General features: G+C 43.7%; 1 protein-coding gene across 1 annotated transcript; it reads right to left on the reverse strand.

The window, feature by feature from the left end:
• Positions 1 to 116: 116 nt before the first annotated feature.
• Positions 117 to 12,279, reverse strand: CUNH4orf36 (chromosome unknown C4orf36 homolog). The gene is made up of 4 exons (XM_087723767.1): positions 11,784 to 12,279; positions 7,760 to 7,886; positions 4,177 to 4,334; positions 117 to 1,095 (listed from the first exon to the last, which is right to left on the reverse strand). The coding sequence occupies exons 2-4, from the start codon at positions 7,822 to 7,824 to the stop codon at positions 953 to 955; spliced, it is 366 nt and encodes a 121-aa protein (XP_087579893.1). The 5' UTR covers positions 7,825 to 7,886; positions 11,784 to 12,279; the 3' UTR covers positions 117 to 952.
• Positions 12,280 to 17,257: the final 4,978 nt, after the last annotated feature.

Raw genomic sequence — 17,257 nt, forward strand, 5'->3', positions numbered from 1 at the left:
GGTTCGAATCTCCACAGGGAATTCGTTCCAGAGGGTCGGAGCAGCCACCGAGAAGGCTCTCCTCCGGGTAGTTGCCAGTCTACACTGGCTGGCTGATGGAATTTGGAGGAATTCGTTAGGTCTTTTAAGTACCCAAAGACTCTTTGTTATAATTAGAAAATGTCATCTTCAGAACTATGCTGTAGTACAAACAAATTTCCATCAGTCCTATCTTCATTTTCAGAAAAGTGTACATCCACAGCTGAGTAACACCTTATCAACCAAGCAAAAAGCCAAACTGGATTTTATATAGTTTATTCTTATAGAGTAACATGATTCTCTCCCTCTCTTTGTGTCTGTGTTTGTGTCTGTATGTTTCTAGCAATAAGAGACAATAATATACTTGGTTCAAAAACAGATGCTCCTTAATTAACAAGAGAATATGGTATTGTTTTAAAATATATTCAGTACATATATTCCATTAAAACAGCCTTGATTTTTTACATTCTCCAATCTCATTTGTTTCATTTTAGCCAGAAGCAAAATCCAAAAACTTTTGCTTCTGCTTTAGGTTCATCAATTTAACTTAGAACTTTTTGTTTTGTTTTGTTCTTACAGGGTACTGAGCCATAATGCAAATCATCTGCTTTTGCAGAAGCAGAATGTATCCTGGTGTTGTAAAATATTTAAAAACTGAGTTATTCCAAGAGATCTATGGTGAATGATAAGGCATCCACTCGGAGTGATTGTATAACATTCATAAGGTAAAGGTTCCCATCGCACATATGATGCTGAAGGTGCTTTTGTAATGTAACATGATGTTAATAGATACATGTGATCATATTACGGTTGCAGAAAATCATTTTGCCAGCCTGCTCATGTTCATTCTGCTATTATATTGATTCAATCCCCGGCTGGACCACAGTTACTCAGAGAAATACAAGACAAATGCATATACAGAGGTAAACAGGTTCTAATGAAAACCACTAGGGGGCAGTGGTCTTCTCTCCAAAAGGACCTTGCTTTTTAGTTTAGTCTGCCCGCTCCATGAAAGCTTGTGTTGGAGTTCAGACTTCTCCAGTCTCTGGCGTTCCAAAATCCTCTCAGCCTCTAATGCTGCAATGCAGAAAAGTGCAAAAGATAAATCAAAGCATAATTAGTCAGTTCAGAGATTATCATCTTCCGAAGTTTGAGGAACTACTTTTTCGGAGTATAAGATGCACCAAGGTTTTGAAGAAGCAAATTAAAAAAAAAGGTTTTGTACTCTGCAAACCCTCCCCCAAACAGCCCATTTTTCGTGAAAATGAGCCCGTTTTTTTTTCTTTCAAAAAAGGGCATGAATAGCCTTTAGGAGGTTTGTAGGGTGCTCCTGGGGGTGGGGGCGGGGGGGAAGGACCAAAAATTGGCCCATTTTTTGTCAAAAAAAGGGCATGGATAGCCTTTAGGAAACTTATAGAGTGCTCCTGGGGCGGGGGGCAAAATTGAGCATAAAATGGGCCATTTTTTTGCTCATTCTGCCTGGCCCCAGGAGCACTCTATAAGCCTCTTAAAAGCTATGTGCTGTCATTTTGGTGAAGGGGGCTGGGTTTTGGGAGGCAAAAAATGCTATATTTGGTGTATAAGATGCACCCAGATTTTCAGCCTCTTTTTTGAGGGAAAAAGGTGCGTCTTATACTCCGAAAAATACAATACCTTTTTTTGTCTAATGGTGAATTAAGGATCTATTGTCTAGCCCTCTCAAATGTTGACCAAGCAGACAGTCACTACTTAAGTTGAAAACTCTTAACTCGATTTAGAGTTAAAGCTCAATTTAGCTGGAAAACTAAACCATTAAGATTATATTGTGCATCTAAGCCAGTGTTTTCCAAACATGGCAACTTTAAAAGAATTGGACTTCAACTCCCAGAATTCTCCCAACTAGCATGAATTCTGGGATGTCCACACTTCTTAAAATTGCCAAGTTTTGAAAACACCATAGCTTAGACTCAGGTAAATATTCCATGCACTTTAAAAAGAGAGGTGTGACATTAAAATGAGGTAAAGGTTCCCCTCGCACATATGAGCTAATCGTTCCCAACTCTAGGGAGTGGTGATCATCTCCGTATCAAAACCGAAGAGCCAGCACTGTCCAAAGACGTCTCTGTGGTCATGTGGCCAGCATGACTAAATGGCAAAGGCGTATGGAACACTTGCATTTTTACATGCTTTTGATCTGCTAGGTTAGCAGAAGCTGGGAGCTCACTCCGTTACATGGCACTAGGGATTTGATCCAGTGAACTATCGACCTTCTGATCAAAAGGTCAGCATCTTAGCCACTGCATCCCCTTTAAAATAAAAACATTAAAATGGAAAGTACCCATTTCTTACCAATTGAAACATAAAGCATTCTGCAGCCAAAAAGGCATCACACAATAGCAATAGCAATAGCAGTAGACTTATATACCGCTTCATAGGCCTTTCAGGCCTCTCTAAGCGGTTTACAGAGAGTCAGCATATTGCCCCCAACAATCTGGGTCCTCATTTTACCCACCTCGGAAGGATGGAAGGCTGAGTCAACCCTGAGCCGGTGAGATTTGAACCGCTGACCTGCTGATCTAGCAGTAGCCTGCAGTGCTGCTTTTAACCACTGCGCCACCTTGGCTCAAATATATCACACATATTTGCACTACTCAAATGACCCTGTGGACACAAATAAACCTTCAAGTGGCCTCAACGACTCTCTAAAAGGAGGCAAATGACCAGCTGTCTGCAAGGAATATAAATCCTGCCATTCCCCAGTCAGAACTGAAGAAGCTCCTTGAATGAGAAGTGAAACGTCTTCACAAAAAAAAAACAACAAGAAAGTCCAGTTGCCTTGTGAAAAAGCACCTTTGGGATATCTAAAACATGACTTTTCCTTACCTGAGGAACCATCTTATTCCCATCACATCAGCCCAGCCCACCCAATCAGAAAAATAAGTTATGTTATGGGCCCCATCATTAAAGATCCCCACTGTTAGGATCAAGGAAGAGAGCCTTCTTTACTGTTGCCCCTGCTCTCTGGACTATCCCCCCCCCCAATTCTCCTAAGCTTTTGAAAGAATCAGGAGACCTGGCCATACCACTTCACATGGAGTTCACCAAGGGGCATGCAACCCTAGTGGTGGCGAGTGCCTTTTAGCCAGTGGTGGGATTCAGCCGGTCCGCACCTATTCATGAGAACCGGTTGTTAACTTTCTAAGCAGTTGGAGAACCGGTTGTTGGAAGAAATCTCCTTTTGTTTTTTCCCACTTCACAGGGCTAATCCTGTAAGGAAGGCAGGAAGGAAACATTCTGGTGTTGTTTCTAGCCTAAACTTGATTGCCCTGCTTACAGAAACTGCCTCTCCAGTTAACCCTTATTACATTGTAATAGCTAAGGCGAAGCGCCCGTCGATGTGAGTGATGTTGAGTTGGCCACGCCCACCCAATCACATGACCACCGAGCTCCGCCTATCCAGCGGGTCATTAGAGCAGAGAACCGGTTGTTAAATTATTTGAATCCTACCACTGATTTTAGCCCCTCTCCCCCTTTTGATTTTTAACTTAATTTTATCTTGTTTTACCTGGATCCTTACACTGAGGTATTGTATCTTTATGTTTTTATGCATTTAATTGAACACTGCCTAGAGTCACTCTGAAATAAATAAAAGAACATGAGAGCTTTTATCTTTTCAGGACCTTCACAATGCATCTAACGTTTGTTTCCTGCCACATCATTTTGATGTTTTTGAGGTGCCTTTAAGCTACTCAGGCTTCCTCACAGTTGGTCCCCACCAGGGGTGGGTTTCTCGCCCCGTTCCAACCGGTTCGGTTGGAACGGGGCCGGCGGCATCCTCGTGCACGCGCGCGGTGCACGCATGCGTACTAGCGTCTGCGCGACGCTCCAGCTGCTCCTGGAGGATCGTGCAGGCGCTGTATGCGTCCTGCGCATGCGTGGAAGCGCAGAACTCGTCAAAACTGGGTAAGCACCGCGGGCGGGCGGCCGGGCCCTTCGCCGTTCCCGGAAGTTACTTACTTCTGGGTTCGCCGACCAACCGGTTCGCAGGGACCGCCGCGAACCGGTTGAAACCCACCCCTGGTCCCCACCATGATTGCTGAATAGCACCCTGCCTCTGTGCATCCATTCTATTGTCTTCGTGGAGTCTGTCACCCACTTCCACTAAATACGTCAGCTTACATTCCACAGAAGGGACTTGGACTTTCAAAATAGTTGTCACATGCCGCAGCTTGAAAGGAGAACCCCAGCAGATTTCAAAATGAAGAGGGTTGGTTACTTTTTCCTTAAAATCTTTAGAGAAACGCTTTGTAAGCTCAGCAAATTCAACGCGATCATGCCTGCAAGATTAATAGCAATAGTTAGTAATAACTTTGCAAAACATTTTGTCAAAGCCTCCCAAGAAATGTGCAAAAAAACCTGTAGTAGGTGTTCATCAAATGGGTATCGGTCACTAGGCATGAAATAAAGTTAAGGGATAAGGATCCATGCCCTCATTCTTGTTGTGGCGCAGCAGCAGCCAGCGGAGCTGCCAGCGGAGTCGGACAGTGAGGAGGTTGGGGAGGAACATGGGCCAGTCCTGGAGGCTGAGGAAGGCTCAGATGAGGGCTCCGCATCGGAGGCAGAGAGGGGACCAAAGCCGTCTGGCAGTGATCAAGCGCCTTTGGAGCTAGACAGCAGTGAGGCAGAGGAACAGCTGGAGCCTGTTCCCAGCGTGCGCATGCACACAGCTGCCAGAAGAAAAGAATAGCTAAGAAATCAGGATTGACTTGGAAGTAAAGCCACAGGTGGATGATGAATGGCCCCTCCCATAGGAAATAAAAGAGGAGCGAAAGGGGAATGGGCTTTTGCAGGAAACAATTCGTTCATTTGTTCGTTCTTTTCAGGAGTGTGAAGATCTGTCCGTGAATCTCAGAGAGACTGTGCCAAGTCTTTCCTTGCACTACACTGTGTTTGGAAAACATTTACATGGCAGCTTTCCAAGCTAGATAAGGTCTCTGGTCATAAATTCACCTTTGAAAGACTGTTTGCTAGGCCTCTGCTGCAAGTGAATGAGAGGAATTCACATTTGTTTAATAAAAGGGGTTTTGTTGGGAGCAGGAACTGGGGAAGCCTTGATCAGAACAGGTCCCTCATTAAGAGGCTGCCACAAAGAAGAGGGGGTCAACCTATTATACAAAGCACCCGAGGGTAGGACAAGAAGCAATGGGTGGAAACTAATCAAGGAGAGAAGCAACCTAAAACTAAGGAGAAATGTCTTCTGGTACCAAGAGCAAGAAATCACTTGGGAGAGACAAGAAGAAACATCATTGGTTCATCTCATGATCATCGTCTTTTCTCTTGGCTAATTTCAAACTCAGATTCCTAGCCCCAATATCTTTCATGGCAAACACTTAGCAATCGGTTCCAGCTTCATTCATTTCTCCTGAGCTGCAGTGGTTTATTATTTATTTAGCATATGGTATATCAGACATATAGGATAGATTAGATAGATAGATAGATAGATAGATAGATAGATGAATGATAGATAGATAGATAGATAGATAGATAGATAGATAGATAGATGGAGATAGATAGATGATAGATAGATGATAGATAGATAGATAGATAGATAGATAGATAGATAGATAGATAGATAGATAGATAGATAGATAGATAGATAGATGATAGATGGAGATAGATAGATAGATAGATAGATAGATAGATAGATAGATAGATAGATAGATAGATAGATAGATGATAGATAGATGGAGATAGATAGATAGATAGATAGATAGATAGATAGATAGATAGATAGATAGATAGATGATAGATAGATGGAGATAGATAGATAGATAGATAGATAGATAGATAGATAGATAGAGATAGATAGATGATAGATAGATGGAGATAGATAGATAGATAGATAGATAGATAGATAGATAGATAGATAGATAGATAGATAGATAGATGATAGATAGATGGAGATAGATAGATAGATAGATAGATAGATAGATAGATAGATAGATAGATAGATAGATAGATAGATAGATAGATGATATAGATATTTATGTTTGTGTGTGTGTATGTACGTACACACACACACACGTATATATCGGTGAAATTCATTTTTTTTACTACTGGTTCTGTGGGCATGACTTGGTGGGTGTGGCTTGGTGCGAGTGGCGGGGGAGGGATACTGAAAAATCTCCATTCCCACCCAACTCCTGGGGCCAGCCAGAGGTGGGATTTGTCAGTTCTCCGAACTACTCAAAATTTCCGCTACCGGTTCTCCAGAACCTGTCAGAACCTGCTGGATTTCACCCCTGATATACATCACAAATGTGTGTGTGTGTGTGTGTGTGTGTGTGTGTGTGTGTGTGTGTGTGTGTGTGTTAAAAAGAGCTGTGTTCAAATACCAATGTCTAGGGCAGGGGTGTCAAATTGGCGGCCCATGCACATAGGCCACACCCACCCCAGCATTGTGAACGGTCATGTGACGGCAACGTAATCTGGTGAGTTTGGCTAGGCCGTCTAACCATTGAAGCGCAGCATCATTCATATTTTTAAAAATCAGCTATTGGAGCAGTATATGCACTCAGCATACAAAGCCGGTCACGATGTGATCTACAGTTTGACGTGGGATATCAAAGTCACACGGAGGGGAGGATACTATGCCCCATTTATGCAGAGTCCCAAGAGATGCTGTGTGAGGTGCAAATCTTAAGTCAGGATTGTCCATTGCTGACATGGTAGTTCAAAGCTGGAACCTTGTTTGTGGGGTCGTTTATATGTCTTCCTACCTCTGGGTGTTCAGCAACCCATTTGGCTTTCCATTGCTGATCAGTGTTAAAGTTGTTGGGCAGATATTGTACAGGTGTCAGTGGGGATGCCTTGAATTTGAGTCTTCCAGCTGATAAACGAAGAAAGTCAGCATGCGCAAGTAGGACAGTGGTGGGTTCCGGATCCCGTTGCAACTGCTATGGTTGCAACGGGGTCTGGTGTCCTCCACATGAACGTGCGCAACACACGCACATGCATCCTACCTTCCAGCGACGCCTCCGCGAGCCTCTGCAATGCTCCAGCTGCTCAGCGGAGCGTCGTGCAGGTGCTGTACGCGCCATGTGCGTGCGCGGAAGTGCCAAAGAGTTTAAAGACAGGTAAGGACAGGCGGGTGGGCCCTCCAGAGCACCGTACCAGAATGGTACCCAGTGCTCCGGGCAGGCACCGGTACATCCGTACCGGGGCGTACCATCTGCAACCCACCACTGAAGTAGGAGTGAGCTGCTAGTTTTGTATTTTCTACATTCTGTATTCTCTCACTAGCGCATCTTGCCTTGCAGGGATGGGCTGCTATGGGGTTCGCCCAGGTTCAGGAGAACCCATAGCTAATGTTATGGCTGGTTCAGAAAACCTCCAAACCCCACCTCTGGCCACCCCTCCCCTCCCACCCTGCCCCTCCATTCCCAGAAGACTCTACGTGGCCCATTTTGGATGCGAAGTAAGTGCAGGTCCCACATGGAGGCTTGGGGAGGGGCTCGAGGAAAGCCTCTGGAGCCTGGGGAAGGTGAAAATGACCCCCCCCCGCCATGGTGCAGGAGTACAACTAGGCCACGCCCACCCAGCAACCGGGCAGAGAATCCATTGCTGAAACTTTTGAAGCCCACCCTTGTTACTTTCATAAAGTTGGGTGTGCTATATGGGTTGCAGTGGTATATTAAAGCCTCCCAAAATAAATAAATCCCCACCTCCATTATATTTCTAAAGCATAGTAAGAAAAACGTACACTGTGTAAGGGCTGGCTTTCAAAACAGATGTGATTTTCTTCTTCCTGTGCAAGTCATATTCCATCGCAGGGGGTATCTTTACACACACAAATCCAAAGTAGTTGGGTAGCCTGTTGTTGTATTTACCTGGACGTGGAAAGTACATAAAATGTTCAGTCCTGGATTTGATCACCAAGTTCTGAATGGTTTCATCCAAGAAGCAGATTTGGAATGATGATTAAAAAAAAACAAGATTGTATTTGGATTTTGCTAAACAGTGGGCCAAGAGATGGCAATTCCATAGGTGCCCCAAAGAAGTCCTGCATATATTTATCCATAAACATATGCAGTGAGCATGGAAAGTCTCAGCCATCCAGGTCATGGTTGTCCTAAAGATGCTTCTTCAAAAGGCAACTGGACTTCCTTGGTTTTTCCTTGAAGACCTTCGTGACCCGTCAAAAGCGCGGAGGACAAAATCGCGCTCGACGAAAGCGCGCATGTGACGTCATCACAGCGCGACGGAAAAAATTAAAAATTGAAATAAAATTAAAATTAAAGCAAGCCGATTCACATAAAGGTAAGAGTTAGGGTTAGGTTAGGGTTAGGGTTAGGTTAAGGGTTAGGGTTAGGTTTAGAGCGTTAGCATTAGGTTTAGCATTAGGTTAAGGGTTAGCATTAGGTTTAGCGTTACGTTAACAGTTAGGTTTAGGGTTAGATTTAGGGTTAGGTTAAGGGTTAGGTTTAGGGTTAGGTTTGGGGGGGTTAGGGTAAGGTTTTAGCTTTATTTTTACATTTTTTGATCACAGCGCGATGTTTTCATCGCGCTGTGATGACGTCAAATGCGCGCTTTCGTCGAGCACGATTTTGTCCTCTGCAATTTTGTGGTGGAACCGAAGACCTTTTGCTTCTCACCCAAGAAACTTCTTCAGTTCCAGATCCAGAAGCATCCAAGCAGCTTCCGAATGAGGTGCTTCTTGGACGAGAAGCGAAACATCTTCAAGGAAAAGAATCAAGAAAGTCTATGTTCTGACCCAGGCGTCCTTAAAAAGCAAGAAGCAAGGTCTTGGTCCTGGCAAAACCCCTTTTATTTGCACGACTGTGAATTCCTTTCATTCACAGTCCACAAGGCTTAGCAAACAGTCTTTCAGAGGAATGTTTATCCACACGAACCTTATCTCGTTTGGAGAGCTGCCAAATAACTAGTTTCCAAACTCAGGACAAGGCAAACTTGGCACAGAGTCTCTCATAGTCACAAACAGAACTTTGGCCTCTTGAAATGACCGAAGGAATGAATCGTTTCCTGCAAAAGCCCACTCCCCATTCGCTCCTCTTTTGTTTCCTATGGGAGAGCCCAATCCCCTCCAAGGTGTGGCTTTACTCCTAAGTTGACCCTGCTTTCTCAGTTGTTCTTGTCTTCTGGCAGCTCTGCACATGTGCACACTGGAAACAGGCTCCAGCTGTTCCTCTGCCTCACTGCTGTCTAGCTCCCTTTCTGCCTCCGACGCAGAATCCTCGTCTGAGCTTTCCTCAGCCCCCAGGATTGGCCCATGTTCCTCCCCAACCTCCTCACTCTCTGACACTTCTGCCAGTTCCGCTGGCTGTAGTGAATTTACTGCTGAATAATAAATTTAGGACTGTTGCCTTAATATCGGTTATAAATCCAGGCTACAAAAAGCATGCACTGCCCACAGAAATCCTCATTATTTGACCCTTTTTATAATAATCCTATTAATCTTTAAAAACCATTCTTTGACTTTTAAAAATAACGTTGTTTTCTCCCACTTACTTGCCAGTTGGTACAGACAACAATTGTTACTTATATTTTCATAATGTGACTTCTGCCTTCCTAAATCTCCAGGAAAAAAAAATTAGTAATTCTTGTTTCCCCCTTTGGAAATCAAATGGATATGAGCCCAGTGGAAATTGCTTTTTGCTTAACCCATCATCATTGGCCCTGGGTGCATATCTATTTGTCTCTGACATTTCTCAACACGTTTGCTCCTGATGTAATAAAGAGTATTATAAAGCATCATTAGCATTTCTGGCTGAACACAAGTGTGTGGAGCAGGCTGTATTTTATCACTTTGGTATATAGAGAATCTTTTTCTTTTTTTAATTTGTCTTGTATGCCGCCCACTCCCGAAGGACTCCGGGCAGCTCACAATAGACAAGGGAAGGGGGAAACTGGACAAAGACAACACTTTAAAAACAAAAACCACAACATTCACAATTTCCATGGGGCTGGATGTTTCACAAGCCCCCCGGCCTGCTGGAGCAGCCAGGACTTGGTGGCTTTGCGGAAGGCCGGGAGGGTAATAAGGGTCCGGATCTCGACGGGGAGATCATTCCAGAGGGCTGGAGCTGCAACAGAGAAGGCTCTCCCCCGGGGGGTCGCCAGCCGACATTGGCTGGCGGATGGAATCCGGAGACCTAACCTGTGAGATCTAATCGGTCTATGGGAGGTAATCGGCAGGAGGCGGTCTCTCTTAACTTTAGAGGGAGGCAAGAAGGCTACTGAAAGTTTTGGGAATTTCCTGTCCTAAGCAAAATATTTCTCAGGCATCCACAGAGAAAGTCTGGCCCGCTCCCAATATTACGGCCATAGATCTGTAGCTGGTTCCAAAATAAAGGATCAGCTACCCAGAGTCATTTCAGCAGTGAAATGGATGGTGAACCTGTGGCACGCCGAGCCATTTCTTAGGACATGCGAGGCATTGCCCTGTCAGATCCAGCGTGCATGCTCGCACTGGCCAGCTGATTTCGGCCTTTATTTTCGGCTATTTTTCACCCTCCGACTTCCAGTTTGTGCATTGGGCCATTTTTCGCCCTCCAGAGGGCGAAAAACGGCACTACAGGCAATCCGGAAGTCAGAAAACGGGTCATTTCCGGCCTCGAGAGGGCCTGTGGGAGTCGGGGTAGGCTGTTTACACCCTACCCAGGCTCCTAGAAAGCCTCTGGAGCCTGGGGAGGGTGAAAAATGGATCCACCGTGCTATCACGCACCAAAAGCGGGGGGAGGGTGGGGGTCGCGCACACATGCGCGCATCCAGAGGATGCAGAAAGCACAAAGCCTTGTATCTATAAGCATATTGATCTCCATAGACAGCAGACTGAGAATCTCAAAAAACGCATGCGTTTTAGCATCAAATGATGCTTCCGCAAGCCCCCGCAACGCTCCAACTGCTCAGCGGAGCATCGCGCAGGGGCTGTACGCGCCATGCACGTGCGCGGAAGTGGCAAAAGCTTAAAGCACAGGTAAGGACTGCGGGTGGGCCTCCCGGAACACCGTACTGGAACCGGGGCGTACCGCCTGCAACCCACCACTGCCTCAGGTATTTCTGCTACAGGAAAAAAATGATAATTTTTTAAAATTCAGGTTGTTGTGTTTTTACAAACATATGTATGCATGAGCAGTGGGGCACCTGGGTGTCATACATTCTGATACAAATAAAACTAATAAAATAATTATGATAATAATTTCAAAGGAAGACAGGCTTAAGCAGAAATTTTGGAAACTAGGCGATGGAAGAGGGTAGAGATGGGAGAAATACTCAAATTGAACAGCCAAAAAGTGGGTGCAGCAGAGAGAAAAATCCAAGAGAGGAATATGGGAGGCAAGTAAAAAAAAAAGAATAGCAATTAAAGTATTGAAGTGGGCAAGAGATGATGGATAGATGATTTCTCTTTATTGTTGTTATGGTTTGCTTTTCATTTTCTTCTCTTTCCTTTCTTTTTTTAGGTAGGTGACATGACTAGAAGCTAGGTAGGATAGAAAGAAAACATCTTTTAATAAAGGTGGCATAAAGTTAGAATAAGCGATAGAAATAAGAGAAAGGGAAAATATTATTGTATATACTTTTACATAATAAAATAAGAACAATAATAAGGGAAAACATGGAATAATTGAATAATGACAGACTGCAACTTAATATAAATATGTATTAATATTAGAAATATATAAGTTGGCTGAATGTAATAACTATGATTAAGTTTATAATTTTATTAGAATGAAAACATGTTAATGTAATAATGTAAAGTTTCTTACCCTAGCCTACTCTTATAATTCCATGAAATTCTTGCTCTGTTCAGAAGTTTTCAGGAGTAAAGCTGACCTTTTAGTCCCCCTCTCCAGAGTATTTACTAGATAATTTAAAAGGCCAAGAAATTATACTATTCAGAAACCAGGAATGTGAAGTTCTATAGTTGCTAAATTGAGGTTGTAAACAAGACTTCTCCTAAAATTGAAGGCAAGACTCCATCTAGTGGTGGTGTTTCAACCGCAGCATTTAGTAATGATAGGTAATTAAAAGATGTTAGTGGTCTTGACTTCTATTGCATTAAAATTTGGCAACTTTAGGATGCATGGATTCCACGTTTCAGGGCTGACTGGGGAATTCTGGCAGTTGAAGTCCACCCATTGTAAAGTTGCCAAGTTTGAAAAAGACACTGCACTAAATTCCAGTGGTGGGTTCCATTTGCTGCTACTGCCGGTTTGCTCGGGGATGTGACGGGCGCGTGTATTTCCGGCGCATGCACAGTACTAAAAAAAATGCTTCCGACATGCACAGAAGCCAAAAACAAAATGGCACCGAAGAACTGGTTCGGGGGCGTGGCAAGCCTGAGTCGCTGCCGGTTCCAGCAACTCAGGATGCCAATTTACCCCCTATTCGGCTGAACCGGGCCAAACGATAGGAACCCACCTCTGCTAAATTCTAATCTGAGCTGGTTTGGTATTTTGTTTAAACTCAGGTGCAATCGTTGGTACGAGGAGTCCTCAATTTACAACCATTTGTTTAGGGACTATTTGAAGTTACGATGCCACTGAAAAAGTGACTTAGGATTGATCGGTTTTTGGACTTACAATAGTTGCAGCATCTCCACTGTAAAGGGATCCAAATGTGGGTGCTTGACAACTGGCATGTATTTTACAATGGCTGCAGGGATCAGGGATCAGGGATCAGGGATCAGGTGATCACCATTTGCAACCTTCCCAGCCAGCAAATTTGATGGAGGAAGCCAGATTTTTTTAATGACTATATGATTCACATAATAACTGCAGCAATTCACTTAACAACTAGGGCAAAAAAAATCATAAAATCTGATCTGACTCGCTTAACAACTGTCCTACTTAGCAATGGAAATTCTAGGCCCCAATTGTGGTTGTAAGTCGAGGTCTACCTGATAATGCCTTGGTCTAACTTTGGTAATACACTCACTATCAGTTTAGTGTTGCCATATTTCTTTCCAAACCAGAATCAATGCTTATCACTAGTAGCATCAGTACATAGTAGGAATGAGGAATCCTGAGGATTTTATTCCACTAGTCGACTATAGGGGGCAGTGTTTGTCTCTGTTTCAAGGCCATAAGCCAGTTCTGTCTGAAGGCAGTTCTGCGGTCATGTGACCAGCATGACGTCAAGGAGCACTGTTACCTTCCCACCAAAGGGCTACCTATTTATTTACTCACATTTGCATGCTTTCAAACTGCTAGGTTGGCAGGAGCTGGAGCGAGGATGGGAGCTCAACCCACTACGTGGGGCTCGCGGCTCGAACTCGGGCTGCTGGCTTTCCAGTCGACAAGCCTTGTGTCTTAACCGCTGAGCTACTGCATCACACTATATCATAGGAAGAAGGAATCTAAAAGAAAGAAAGAAATGGCAGGTAGAAAGGGAGAGAGAGAGAGAGGGAGGGAGAGAGGAAGAGAGGGGGGATAAGAAACAGAATGTAAGGTCTTAGAGCTGTGATGGCGCAGTGGTTAGAATGCAGTATTGCAGCTAATTCTGCTGGCTGCCTGCAATTTGGCAGTTCGAATCTCACCAGGCTCAAGGTTGACTCAGCCTTCCATCCTTCCGAGATGGCTAAAATGAGGATCCAGATTGTTGGGGGCCATATGTTGATTCTGTAAACTGCTTAGAGAGGTCTGTAAAAGCACCGTGAAGCAGTATATAACATAAGGCTAAGTGCTATTGCTATCTTAATTTCTCCTGTTTCTACCTGTGCTGTCCTTTCAAGAGCCAAGAATGTGGTGGTTAGGGATAGACGGCTTCTGAACACTCCTGTTCATTTGTGTCTATCAGCTTCAATTGTTTCACACTGAGCTCTCCAGTTTAGCCAAGCACTTAAGTGATGAATCATTTCCTTTTGCTCATTTTAAAGGAGGCGGCCTGCAAATTATTATAATTAGACTATATCAATGCTGTGTGGAGTGGATGCTGTTTGCAACAAGCAGAGAGATTTCTATTCAAAGAAAGGACATTAATCCCATAATATGGCCTTCTGAAGTCCAATACTCCATAGTTTCCAAAGAGCCGCGGTGGCGCAGTGGTTAGAGTGCAGTACTGCAGCCTACTTCTGCTGACTGCCGGCTACCTGCAATTTGGCAGTTCAAAAAAATGTCATTAAAAATTGATCTGGTTCAGGAGTGCAATGCTCTGCTACCAGTTCGCTTTGCTACTGGTTTGTTTGGTGCGCACATGCGCGCTGTTCGCCCAAACCGGTAGTAAAAAAATGCTACCGGTTCGGGCAAACCAGTAGTTCTGATGATCAGCTGTGCAACAATCAGCTGTGCCGAGCAATTAGTAATTGTGAGGCACAGATGAACGTTGCACAGCTGATCGTAAGAGCTACCAGTTTGCCCAAACCAGTAGAATTTTTTTACTACCGGTTTGGGCAAACCAGTAGCATTTTTTGCTACTGGTTCGGGCGAACTGGTCCGAACCGCTAGCATTTCACCTCTGATCTGTTCATATGGTGACTCCCTTTGCAAATGTCCTGACTTATGACCATAACTGCCGGTTCAATAACAGTTGTAAGTCAGGGACATAATTTAAAAACAAAACAAAACCAATGTAACGTTCCAGTAAATGATGGCCTCTGAATAGCCATAGAAAAATATTTCACCGATGTGTAACCATTGTCTGTCTATACATTATTGAAGTTAACACCCTGAGTTCTGGAGTCAGACGATTCATCATGGTGGCAGCCCGTTCTGTTCCTCCACTAATTCTGGCGTTCTGTTTTTCATCTCAGCAGTCATTGTCCCAAAGCCAAGGAATGTCCTCAATTCCTAGTGTTATTTCCCCCTTAAAGTTATTTCTTCTGCAAAAGTACAACTGCCTGCTGATCTATCCTGCTGGCAATGGTGTGATGTAATTTTGGCTTCATAAATAATTCCACGGCCTATGAAGGCTGGAAATAGAGAAAAGCGAGGCTGGGACACCAATGGTTGATTTGCAAAGTAGCCAGTTACGGCCACAATGATTTCTTCCATTTGTATTGGAACGAGATCAGTGTCTTGTTTTGTCCCCACGTACCCAGGGAGTTGTCGTCTGATGGCAAAGTTCGCTGCAGACAGCCTGAGATGGAGAAAGCTGGGTTACAGAGGAACAAAATGTTCACCAGATGCCTCATTTTCAACCTTGCCAGTCAAATTTTTAAGCAAGCCAAGAACTGGGTTTATTTAGTTTGCAATGTTATTCCAGCAAAGGGACAGCATTGGCCGAAGCAACTGGAAAGGCAGAGTTAAATTCCAAAGGAAAAACAGGCTTGAATAACTTTATTAAGTTGAGGGAGCACCCGCCCTCCAATCGTGGATTTCACAGTAAACACGTCTCAAAATATCTCCTTCCTCCAAGCATTTCTTTTTTTTTGCGGGTGCCGAGAAACAAAGTGGTCAAAAGCAGAAAGTTAAAACGTGGAAGCAGAAAATGTCAGAAGGGTATTTGATTCCACTTGAAGATCACAATCGGGCTAAAAAAAAGAGAGAGAAAGTGGGAGTTTCATTTTTGAAGAGGTTTCTTCACTTTCAAGAAGGCTCTCCCCTCCAGAACTTGAAATAGGTAATCTATTTATTAATAGTTAAGCCATTTGACATTAAAAAAAAAAAAACTTGCAACAATTTGCAACTTCCCATCATGATGACTAGAAGCGGGAAAAGGAGACTAGGGGGAAGAGAAGAAAGAGACACGACGCATCTCTAGGTGTTGTTGTTAGAGGGAATGAGAAAAGAGTTTGCGATTTCTCACATACACCGGCAGGATTTTATTCTATTTGATTTTTATCCCACCACTAGCTGATAACTCAGCGTTGCCCAGGTTTTTATTTATAGGGGGAAAATGTCCGGACCAAACATAATTTCTAATGTTGGATTTTCCTCCTTACCAGAGAGAGTCCCCTTGTGGAGTACTGTGAAGCTGTTACCATGGCAACTCCACTGTGCTGTAAAGGAGAAGCCATTTTACGGCAGTGCAGTAGAAACCACTTTAAGGCACAACAGGCTGTATCTTAACAGAACACACACCCCGAGGGTTGTTAAGGGTGTCTCCTCCCCAACGTATTTTTTCCCAGAGAGTAAGTCATCTGCGTACCAAGTTTGGTTGAAATTCTTCGAGGCGTTCCAGAGTTATGCTGGATACACATACACATCAGGGGTGGATTCTAGCTAGTGTAACTCCGGGTTTGCTCATAGCTGTGCTTCACACATGCGCGTGCGCAGTTCAATAGAAATTGTTCTGTATATGCGCAGAACTCAAAAACAAGATGGCAGTTGTGACTGCGGCGACTGGGTAACTGGTTCAGAGGCATAGCCAGCCTGGGTCACTGCCGGTTCTATGACCCAGGCTGGTATACCACTACTGGTTTGGTCAAACCGGGCCAAACTGGTAGGAACCCACCTCTGATACACATACACACCAAGCCATTTATATAGATTATTATTGTTTTTATAAATAACTCAAGGTGGCAAGTGTACCGAATTCTCCTTCCTCCTCCTATTTTCATTACAACAACACTCCTGTGTGGTGAGTTGGGCTAAGAAAAGGCCCCCAGCTCAAGTTCGACCAACCAGTTTTTATGCCTGAGGTAACACTAGAACTCACAGTCTCCCGGTTTCTAGGCCGGGACCTTCATCCCTAAACCAAACTGGCTTTCCGAAGACTTGCGGGCTCCATCTGATTTTCTATATTTTTGACTGACAGCGATTCTCCAGAACGATGAACCGCAGTGTTCCCCGTGCGAATGAAAAGGATTTTCAAAATAACAAATGTTTAAAATCTCCTGAGGTGTGGAGTGTGTTTAAATTGCACTAGGGATGCAGCCAAAGCTTGCGGTGAAGAATATACAAACAGGTTTATTAAATTCCTTGTTTAGGGAAATATAAATTCCAGCTGTTTGAAATCAAAACCATTTCCATTCTTCGTCACAGACACAGATTTTTGGGTGAAAATGGAAAAAACATAAAATTCAGCAATCTTTCTTTTAACAAGCTGGATGTCACTGAAGCTATGAATCTCTTCAACAGTTTTGGAGACATGTTTTAACTTCTTTTTTTTCAAATCCTGCTCAGTTGTTACTTTATTAGGGAAATTGTAGAAATCTTCTGCTCTAAATCCATTCTAACTGGAAATTAACAGTAATCCACGTTTGCTAGAACTAAGGAGAAACTTCCTGACAGAGAGAACAATCAGTGGAATGGTTTAGAAATTCCGCTGAAATTGTGAGAACTCCATCATTGGAGGTTTT

The sequence above is a fragment of the Thamnophis sirtalis genome, unplaced genomic scaffold (assembly GCF_051295495.1).
Source record: "Thamnophis sirtalis isolate CommonGarterSnake01/CBP01778 unplaced genomic scaffold, rThaSir2_p1.2 scaffold_10, whole genome shotgun sequence".
NCBI classification, from domain to species: Eukaryota; Metazoa; Chordata; class Lepidosauria; order Squamata; family Natricidae; genus Thamnophis; species Thamnophis sirtalis.

Excerpts from the sequence above, each read along its gene's own strand:
- CUNH4orf36 (XM_087723767.1), bottom strand. The coding sequence starts at position 7,824 with ATGGAATATGACTTGCACAGGAAGAAGAAAATCACATCTGTTTTGAAA. Across the intron at positions 4,335-7,759 it reads AAAGCCAGCCCTTACACAGT|GCATGATCGCGTTGAATTTG; the intron begins GTACGTTTTTCT and ends TTAATCTTGCAG. Across the intron at positions 1,096-4,176 it reads CCAAGTCCCTTCTGTGGAAT|CATTAGAGGCTGAGAGGATT; the intron begins GTAAGCTGACGT and ends TCTGCATTGCAG.